This window comes from Eufriesea mexicana, unplaced genomic scaffold (genome assembly GCF_001483705.2).
Source record: "Eufriesea mexicana isolate 0111107269 unplaced genomic scaffold, ASM148370v2 scaffold6802, whole genome shotgun sequence".
Lineage (NCBI taxonomy): Eukaryota > Metazoa > Arthropoda > Insecta > Hymenoptera > Apidae > Eufriesea > Eufriesea mexicana.
Genome location: NW_016914697.1, coordinates 359,562 through 370,654, shown reverse-complemented (window position 1 = coordinate 370,654; position 11,093 = coordinate 359,562). Strand labels below are relative to the sequence as shown.

At 32.0% G+C, this 11,093-nt stretch overlaps 2 protein-coding genes across 3 annotated transcripts; one reads left to right on the top strand and one right to left on the bottom strand.

Moving 5' to 3' along the window:
• The first annotated feature begins 59 nt into the window (after positions 1–59).
• Positions 60–2,924, top strand: LOC108552504 (BRCA1-associated protein). 2 transcript variants are annotated; one of them, XM_017907088.1, is made up of 6 exons: positions 60–428; positions 998–1,268; positions 1,374–1,563; positions 1,645–1,963; positions 2,047–2,471; positions 2,539–2,924. In XM_017907088.1, exons 1-6 carry the CDS (start codon positions 350–352, stop codon positions 2,917–2,919), a joined length of 1,665 nt encoding a protein of 554 aa, XP_017762577.1. In that variant the 5' UTR covers positions 60–349; the 3' UTR covers positions 2,920–2,924. The 2 variants fall into 2 exon arrangements, with proteins under 2 accessions (XP_017762577.1, XP_017762578.1); XM_017907089.1 differs by having other exon boundaries at positions 355–428; positions 981–1,268.
• A 2,688-nt stretch (positions 2,925–5,612) lies between these two features.
• LOC108552501 (uncharacterized) lies at positions 5,613–9,907 on the bottom strand. Its single transcript, XM_017907085.1, has 2 exons — positions 7,398–9,907; positions 5,613–7,284 (listed from the first exon to the last, which is right to left on the bottom strand). Exons 1-2 carry the CDS (start codon positions 9,885–9,887, stop codon positions 5,620–5,622), a joined length of 4,155 nt encoding a protein of 1,384 aa, XP_017762574.1. The 5' UTR covers positions 9,888–9,907; the 3' UTR covers positions 5,613–5,619.
• Between the last annotated feature and the right edge of the window lie 1,186 nt (positions 9,908–11,093).

Here is an 11,093-nt window from a genome sequence, read left to right as displayed (position 1 = left end):
AGTTTTTAAAGGTGGGAGTTACTCATTTACAAGAATAAATTGTATCTGATTGGCGAATGATAAGTGACAAGTGAGAATACATATAACAAATTGTGATTTGCACAATTCATTATATTCATAAGTTTGTACAATCAGAATGTAATCAATCTATAATAATTTTATGACAATTTAGTAAAAAAACAATGAGTGATAGACAAATTTAACCTATTAATTGAAAACAGTGTAACACCTTGTAAGGTTGTTGTCAGTTGATCATGGGGGTTGCTTAAAGGGTTAGCAAGTATTTAAGAATAGTGAGCACAATGATAAATTTGTTTGTAATAATGCGCAATAAGTATTATTTTATGGGATGAGTTCTCCTCCTATTTCGGTATCTCTCTGCGTTATTCGCGTCGAGATTGTTGACGAGGATTCTGAAGAATCGAATGGTAAATATTTATGTGTATTATATATTAGAGTAGTAACTTTCAATTGTTATAGTTAAGTTATATTCTACTTGTTTTTATAATAAATCGTTTCGATTAATCTTTATGTTTACAAATTTCTTTTAAGGTTATGTTATTTGTCATAACAATGTTGGGTTTATATTATTATCATTTTTCTGTAAAATTGATGTAATATTAAAGATGAGCTTTTCGTTCGTAAGAAAATACACAAATAAATAAAATTGATAGCAAAAATACATTCTTATTTTTTTAATTATATGATATTAAATATGCATTAAGCTTGCAAAATATCATTTTTATATTTAAATAATATTTTACGTTGTTATATTCAATGTCGAATATATCATATTATAATGTTAAAATTTTTAGTTTGTCCTCGTTTTATATATTTTCATCAATATATTTTTTAAGAACTTAAACCTTTTAACTCTAAAAACCTTTTAGATTTCCAAATTTTTAATGTATGAAGATTGCAAAAAAAAATTATTAAAAGTACAAAGATCATACCTTGTTTGTATCATCATTAATTCACAGTGGATTTCGTAATCCAGGCGCAATGGCTGCCAAGATGAGGGGTCGCAGAGAACCAACCAAGATAAACATGGAAAATTGCACAAATCTTACAGAGAAGCAAGATTCGTCACTTCCTTCTCAGGGAACTAGCAAATCAACCTCTACTTCTAGAGCTAATTCAGAGGAAAATACCTATGATGACTTAGATATAGCCGGTGCAAGTGCTTGTGCCTGTGATCAAATCAATTTTATCTCTGGAAACCCATTTGTTGAAGTGACCAAAGGAATTATACATTTGTATAAAGAAAAGTAAACACTATGTATCTTAATTATCATTTAGTTATGTTTATTTAAATAATTAATTAATAATTATTTTTGTTCATAGCAATATCTAATGATATTAATGATTTCCAGCAAATTAACAGATATACATCATGCAGCAGAACGTACCCAAACCATCTGCATTCTCTCAGTTCCAGCTACAATGACCTGTCATGATCTTCTAAGGTTTACAGCACCTTGTCATCAAGATATTCGACATTTTAGAATACTTAGAGATGGCAGTCCCAATCAATATATGGCATTGATTACCTTTAAATCAGCTGTAATTATATATAATGAATTGAATTTTTTTCCTATATTAATGAAACAGTCTTATAACATTAAATTTCATATGATATTTTAGAATGCAGCAACAGAATTTTATGGCTCTTTTAATGGCACTCCATATAATTCTTTTGAACCAGATGTTATTTGTCATATGGTCTTTGTGTACAGTGTAGAAGTGACATATAATGCTATGCCTTTATCTGGACATACAGAGTTACCACTTTGTCCAGTTTGTTTAGAAAGAATGGATGAAAGTGTTGATGGAATTTTAACAATTCTATGTAATCATACATTTCATGCAAGTTGTCTAGCTAAATGGGGAGATACCTCTTGTCCAGTTTGTAGATATGCTCAAACACCAGAATCATTTGCAGATAGTTATTGTATGGAATGCAGTATGTAAACAATAATTGTTGTTTAATTCGACAAAGCAAAGATTAAAAATATTACAAATAAAAAATATATAAATACTGTTTAGATACGGGAGAAAGTAATGACGCTCTATGGATCTGCCTAATTTGTGGACACATAGGTTGTTCACGTTATCACCAGGGACATGCCTTTCAACACTATCGCGAAACGCATCATTGTTATGCTATGCAATTAGGGAACAACAGAGTTTGGGATTATGTTGGAGATAATTTTGTTCATCGATTGTTGCAAAACAAAGATGGAAAGATGGTAGAAGGTGGTCCTACTGCAACTAAAGCTGAAGGTGCTGCAATGGAAGAAAAAGTAGATTCTGTACAACTGGAATTCACGTATCTTTTAACATCGCAATTAGAAACTCAAAGACAATATTTCGAGGACAGGCTGGCACGATTAGAGCAGCATTCTGTACTACAAACTACAGAACTGAGAGAAAAGCTGGGTCAAATATCAGAAGAAAATGCCAAAGTTAAGGTAACTTTTTTTATCAAAACTTTTAAAAATCAAGAATAAGAGTTCATCATTTTATTATGTACTTTAGGAACAATTAACAATATTAAGTCGAGAGAAACAAAATGTGGATAAACGATTGCAGCAAGTTAGTAATAAATTGGTACAAGTACAAGCAGAGTTAACTGAAGAAAAAGAACTAAGTAAAGCGCTAGAATCAAATCAAGCTACTTGGAAAGATAAATACAAAATGTTGCAAAATGAAATGACCGAGTATCAAAAGACGAAACAAACAGAAGTAACAAATTTGAAAGAACAAGTACAAGATTTAATGTTTTATCTCGACGCCCAAAATAAAGTTGAAAATTCGGAATTACGAGAAGAAATCGCATCAGGTCGTATAGTGATTCCGGAAACCTCTAACTCTGCAAAGAAGAATACTCGACCTTCCAAGACTCGAAAAAAACATTGATGTTATTCGCTGATATCTTCTGTAAAAAAAAAATTAAGTTTTAAATCTTATGTAGAAATTAAAAACTGATTTTGTACTATTTTAATTATGTTAAAATAAACAACTGAGTTTTTTTTTTACTGATTTTAAAGAAACTTTATAGTATAACAATATAGAAGCTATGGTCAATACTATAAATTACTGAGGTAAATTTCAAATAAATTTTAATGCTTAATATTAATATTAATATTTAATTTTTTGAAATAAGCTTAATATACGAAATTGTACTTTTTAAAGGTAAATTAATGCTATAAATGCATAAATGAAATCTGTTAAGTGAAAATTTTTTAATTTAGTTCATCTCAAAAATAGAAGATATTGTTTGATATTTATTATGTCTTGTCAATGTGACATTTGAAAGTGGGTATAGAAATATTAGCTTCATTCGGTTAATTTGTAATTAAACTTGTACCAATATTCAATGGAGGATATACTGTTTTAGTCAAAAATAATAAATATTTCAATTCTTATAAATTTCCTATTTTCTATCAGAGCTATTTTAAGTGAATGTGAATCCATAAATGTAAAATATATTAAATCTCAAAATAAATACATCTACTTAAAAACGATTATGTTTTATGTGTAGATTGCACCTTTTCAACTTTACAATTAGTAATATTGTGTGAATAACTAAAAATTATATTTGTAGGTACATGCATAGTATTAAAATCATTACACTTCTCTTTTAATTTGTCAATAAATATTCTAACGAATAATAGTTTTTACTAACTTGTTAACTACTGAACAAATAATTGCATGATACATATATGTATGTATGTGCATTTAAATAAATGTCATCTATTTAAAATTAATCTTTCATTTAATTATTTAACATGCTTATCTGAAATATTTTTACCAAATTCGCAGCTATTTGTCATATTTTTAGGTATCTTTCCTTACTTTATCATATATCTTTCATTTACAAAACAGGAACAGATACAGTACTGGTACTTGCAATAAAAATACAAAGAAAAACTTATTTAAAAAAGTACCTCAATACATAATTTTTATTAAGGTATACACATGTTGCTGATTTATAGTTTCTTTTTATGATAATAATTATCCTATTTTTATTCTCATAAGAGTACGAGTCGCTTTTAGACAATTATTAATTGCCAACACAATTTGTTGGCTCAGTTATAAAATAAAACTGATATACATATTTACATTATCTACAACTGCATTCAATTAGAATACACATGTTTAACTAAACGATTGCACATTTGGACGTCGATGTTGGTCATGCATGTAAATAAGTCTCATTTAATGAAAAATTGTTATATTTAATTATTAACCAAACACAGTTTCTCTCCTTGTCTGCGAAGAAAAACAGTTACACATTATGAATCCTAAAATATAATTTGTTAAATAACTATTAACAAGTAAAAACTCAAAATATACTATGGAAAACAGCATAATTATCTTAGAAATGTCTCATGCAGTTTTGTTCAAATTTATGGTAACGGTCTGTGGAAACTCAGTTTCGTAACAAAACGTCCTTCGTACAATACAACGTAATTTTAATACATAGTAGATTATAATAATAGAATAGCGCTCCTTTATTCATACTGCTCTCTAAAAATTAAATGATACATAATCTGCCAAATATTTTAATATAAAACAATCAACTATTAAGACATTTGACATAGTATCACTACATTGAATATTCCAAATAATCGCTCATGCGATTGTTCTTGTTTGACATTTAGGACATAATATAGTTACTATATTACATTTATATCGGAGAGCAATATGAGGAACCAACATCGATCAGTCTTGGAATTACAATTAGCGATAGAAATTATTATATTTTGCAAAGTATATAAATATAAAAGAATAATAACTAAGATCCGTAACTACCTTGTGATAATTAATAACGCTAATTATTCGTAAGGCCTTATGCGTTATAAATTTAACGCAAATAAATATGGGCCTTCCAGTTGCTTCTTACATTCAATGCCAATACATAAAATCGCAATATGTTTTGTGTAAAATAGTTATTGTAAAAAAATTTCGTACAACGATCAATACAGAAAAGTGCTTAATAATTTCATAATATTGATCAGTTAGATATTATTATCTAATAGTTAATTAGTATAAGTTGGCAAAAAGCATTTCATCGTATAGTCTTCCTGTACGGAAGTTACTCAAATCTTCAGACAACATGTACCAGTTAATATTTGTTAAAAATTTCTTATTATCTTAAGTAGTTACAGTCTCGAGTCATTGTATTTAGCAGACTATATGACGAAAATTTACGAAGTGCAACATACAATGCACAATGCACAATGCACAATACAACGTAAAATCGTTTATTTTTTTTGCAATTAAGACAAATTAAACTTTTTTATTTGATAGAATGCTGCTAGTAACACCAGCAATTAATCCAAGTTTAAAATGTCTGTATTAAAATATCTAAGAAACAAGAATAAAAACGAACGAGATTTTTAAAAGATTAAGGATGCAATATATATAAACATATTACATTTGTTTCATCACTTTATTTTGTGCTGAATTATTGTTTTCTTCGCTTGTCAAATAAAGGGAAAAATTTTAATACATAAAGAAATAAGAGGTAAAACATTAAGATAAAGTATTACGAAACAATACTTGTAAAAATATCAATACCGAATAAATTGGATCAAAAGTCTCGCTCGTTTTTTAATTTTCGGTATTTACAGGTTCTCGTGCATGATGAATTCTGACATGTTTGTTATGATTGGATTTCGTACCACTAGATTTCCCACAAATATGACATGTATATGGTCTGGCACCTGAATGTACTCGCAAATGTTCTTTTAGATAATACGATCTATGAAAAGTTTTGTTGCAAACATCGCATGTATACGCTTTGTTTTCTTCATGTTCTTTTACATGCCTTAAACAATTATATTTTCGTATGAACTGCGCTCCGCAATAGTTACAGGTATAAGGACGCACGTTTCTGTGAGAATTCATATGAGCAGTATAATCACTGTGTCGGTAAAATGCACCACTACACTGGTTACACTTGAAAGGTTTGGTGCTACGGGCAGCGTGAGTCCATTTGTGCAATTGTAAGTTCCACTTAGTACTAAATGCTTTAGAGCAAACTTGACATTCATATGGTCTCTCACCATTATGAACTCGCATATGCACTGCTAAGGAAGATCGCAAATAAATACACTTACATACGGGACATTCAACATTTTCGCTCTCTCTTTGAGCATCTGGAACGAATCTTTTGTTATGAGCTCGGCGCATATGTCTAGTCAGGCTGGCCATGTGAATGAATCTTTCATTACAATATGTACATGCTTTAGGTTTTTCATCATGTGTTTCTTTATGCCAAGCTAACTTCTTTTTTGTATGAAAAACCTCACCACAATGACATATGTAATCTTTTAATTTTTTTTTTATATTCAAATGATGTCTATTTTTGTGCTGTGTTAAATTTGAATATCTACGAAATGTTTCATTGCAAAGATTACATTTAACAGGTGCATTCCCAGTATGACCATTAGTATGTTCATCCAATTTCTGCTTTGTTAAAAATGCTTTGTCACAAACAGTACATGGAAATGGTTTAATTCCTAAATGTCGTTTCATATGTAATTTGAAATTTTGTTTTCTATAAAAATACTTTCCGCATTGGCTACATTCTAATGGGTGTATTTTTAAATGGGCATTGAATAACAAAACCGAAGGAAATTCTTCATGACATATCTGGCACTTGGTGCTCTCGCGAATTCGTTTGGTTGTTTCTGTAATATGTACTCTTCTATGATGCAACTGTAATGATTTTTCACTACTAAATCTTTGATTGCAAAGCGTGCAAATCACTTCAATATTTGATGGTATTACTAATGTTTCAATTTTTTGATCAGATTCTACTTTTGTAGTTACATCTGATGATTGTGGTGGTTGAAGTTGATGTAACAGTGGTTGTTGATGATAAACTTGTTGAACATGTAAACCTGGTACAAAAATATCTTCAAACACATTCATACGGCCATCCAGCAACTTAATATCCTTTACTTCAGGTTGATCTGTAGATTCTCTACTGCTACTCGGTCCAGCTTCTTTGTGCGCGGTGGTACTATGTACCCGGCGTTCTTTCGGACAATCAAATACTTCAGGGCAATGATAACATTTGAACGTTCTTTTTGTAGGAGTTTTCCTATCTCGATCTAAAAATAAACTTGATGTAAAATGTGTAGCTAAAGACCTGCTATCTAATAGTGGGACTGCAATTTCATTGTCTGATCCATCTGATTCTTCCCAACTTTCACGTGCCATTAAATCATAAGATGTTGACATCCGTGATGATTCTTGACCAGCATACAACTAAATGTATAAAATAAATTTGTTAATACAAACATAACTTTCAAATCCACTTCTTTATATTTACTGTATTAAATATCAGCACTATATTTATAAACAAAAGATTATATACGTACCTGCCAAGCAGATTGTTCTGTACATCCATTGCTTTCCTGTTCTGATAATTCACCTCTGGGTGGCATAGTTTCATCAGCTCTCATATTAATGCTTTTAACTTCTTCATCTACACCTATTCCACCTTCACTACTTGCCATAGACTGTTGGCTGGTTCCACTAACTGCTTTTTGAGAAGAATCACTTATAAATGTACTAGGAACTAAGATTTGAAGCCCATCAAATTCAAATACATTCATTGGACCTGCATGGGCATCTTCATTTAAACTAAGTAGTTCCACTGATTGCTTTTGTATAATGGATTTAGACAAATGAAAGCTTTTTGAATCAGAACTACTTGCAATATCACTAGATTCTGATAAATTTACATGATTATTACTTTTACTTGGCATATTATATGTCTCATCCATTGATGTTGATTGTTGAGAATGCTGTGAATGAATTGTAGGAAATGAACTCATATGTTCAGTAATTCCAGATTGATATGCAGAATTTCCTTCTATATTTTTCTCATTTTTACATAAGGAAAGTTCTGATTGATCGGTTTTTACATCTTGTTCAACCAGGGAACAATCAATAGGATCCTTTTCTGGTGATTCATCCATTGCTATATTACTTTCTTCATCGTGACTTATACCATTAGTATCCATATGACAAAATGAATGCACTGAAGCAGGTGAACATGGTTTACTAAGATCCTTTCTAACTCTTAGTACAGAAATACCACTACTTGCAGACAATGGAGTATGTGATCTAATATTTTCTGTACTCTCACCATATTTAGTAAAAGGAGTATGTGGGCTAGGAATTTCTTCTATTTCCATATCTGCCTCATCAAAATTATCTTCTGCTTCATTTTTCTCATCTTCATCATCTTCATCTTGCATCGTATTAGCATCAAAACCAATTGAATAAAAATTAAGATTTTCATTTGAACCAAATTCTGAACGAACAGAGTAAGTTCTATGAGATCTTCTTTGTACAACAGGTGATGAAGGTGCAGATAAACTGTTTTTATAGTGGTACGAAAAACAAGAACTCTTATTTTCTTCGTGCTCTACTACATCAATTTCTGAACATTGACTAACTTTTATTTTTATATCAGATTTACAACCGTTTTCGTGTTCAATAGGATTACTATTAGTTGTTTCATGAATTACACTTTCTGCCCTATCAGAAGGACTTTTCTTTGTATCTTTACTCTTCTTTCTACCATCTTCAAAATTGGATTCTTTCTGTGGTGTTTTATTAAATTCATTTTCCATAATAGTGATTAAAAGATGCTCTAATTGTTCTACTTCAGGCTGAGCTGGTGCCTTTACTGCATCTTCTAAGGGCATTTCTGCTGAGGTACCTTCATTTTCACTTACTTCTTCTCTGTGAGGAACTTTTTCATTAGTTGCTTTCTCTCTCTCATTTTCCGTTACCATTTGTGATACTTCAGACACAATAACTTTATTGTTATCATCATCATCATCTTCATATCTGTGTACATACTCTTGAATTTCTGATGATTCATAATGAATAGACTTACACTGCACATCTGTAGTAACAACACATGATGATTCTCCATTGTCAATATCCGGCAATACACTCTCAACTTTATCATCAGTAGTATCATCGACATTACAAGTAATTGCCAATGATCTTGGAATGCTATCATATTCATTTTGCACAGTACGCTGCTCTGGAGTACTTGAACTAGGGGGTTCATCTTCTTCTTGTTCTATTTGAATTGTACTAGTTTCACTTTCATTTTGCTGCATAGAATTATCTTCATTTAATGATGGGGGAGAAACTGGAAGATTGATATCTGGTAACACTTGTTCAGACTCCTGTTCTGATTCAGGTAAAATCTCAGGTAAAATTTGTTTTGGCTCGAAATTATTTACAGGTACGGCAATGGCAGTCCTACCATTTGTTTCACCAGCCATAGTTACCACTGATCTACCTCTACCTGTGTTAGGTAGGGCTGAAACTGGTGAAATCATTTGAACAGTTGGTATTTGTTGTTGCTGGTACATACCGTATGGATTATACAGCATTTGCATCATTTGGTTAGCTTGTGGAGCCATTGCGTATTGTGGTATCATCATAGTGCCATTATTTACAAACTGTTGATAACTAAATGAAGCAAACTGAGGTGGCATCACAGTACCGATAGGTGGACACTCAAAAATAGGTCCTATAGGATATGGAGATTGAGCCGATAGATGATTATTCTGTGCAACTTGAGATGCATTTTGGGATGATTGTATAGCCGGAGATGTTGGAGGTACTGATGGTGACAACTGTGTCTGTTGCACATGTGAGGAATTCGTACTAGCTTTAATAAGAGCTTCAATGACTTGTTCTTTTGGATGAGTGTCCAAATGTCTTTGTAAGCTGATACCCTCACGTAAATAGAGGGTACATACTGGACAAGCCACTGCACTTCCTGATGCTCCATTATTTGTTGCATCCATTGTGTTTGAGGTATTTTGTTTATACATTTAATTTTTCAACTATTACATTGAACACAACCAATGCAATGAAATTTTCTGTAAAATATCCACAATGCAATAGTAACACCACTTTTTTCTTTTTGTAATTGACGTCTTTACTGTTACTGCCGTTACTGTCGTTTTCGTCGTATCTGTCGAAATTATCGTTCTATTCGTCACAGCTATCTTCGCAGTCGCAGTCGCAGTCGCCGTCACCGCCACCGTCCTCGTCGTCGTCGTTGTTATTATCGCCGTCGTCGTCGTCGTCGCCGCCGTCGCCGGCGTCGCCGTCGTCGTCGTCGTCGTGGTCGTCGTCGTCGTCGTGGTCGTCGTCGCCGTCGTCGTCGCCGCCGCCGTGGCCGTTATGGTTGTGGTCGTTGCCGTTTTGGTCGCCGTCGTGATGGTCGTTATGATCGTAATAGATGTAGTCGTTGTAACCCGTAATTTGACTAATATCGTTAACACATATTGCCGATAGCTGGCCGCATTTTGGGCTTTATCAGGCCTGCAAGCACATTAGAGCACGGCATATGTACGGCCGACACGTTGCACCAGGCAGTGCCCCAAAAATATCGACGTTCATGGCTACCTGGTTCGTGTGTGCGATGGAGCCAGCAAGGCAGTCGCGGACAAATCAATATCCTATTAAATCGCCAGCCTCCCCTGCTCTTATTAAATTACACCTGCACTGTTCACACACGATTGTAATACAGCACCTTTTTCAAACCTAGGTACAACAACTTTTTCTAAGAGCCTTTTGTTTCTCATTCGATTATCGAAACGGCATGTTTTTCGCCCGATTCCAGCCTAAAAACACAACAGAAAACAGTGACGAGTAGTATTCCACCTTAGAATGAGAACAACAAGAAGTGTTACTACGAATACAGCGCCCCCTCGTACACTGTTCCATTAGTTACAATCTTCCAGATTTACCGATTATGAAATAATCATTTTCTCTTTTATCGACTCTTTTAAGTATTGTTATATACTAATATTACATTTCTGGAAATATTTCTACTCTATTATTATAATCATAATTTCATTTATAATACATATTATTTTTCTACTTGTTACCTACTTTCTTCTTACTCCTATTACTCTTATATTTTCCCTATTTCTCTTATCCTATATTTATGTTTTTCAAATTTATTTTTGTTTTTATTTTATTTCAAATCTCTTATAAGTTTTAAATATTTAAATAATATTTTATGATAC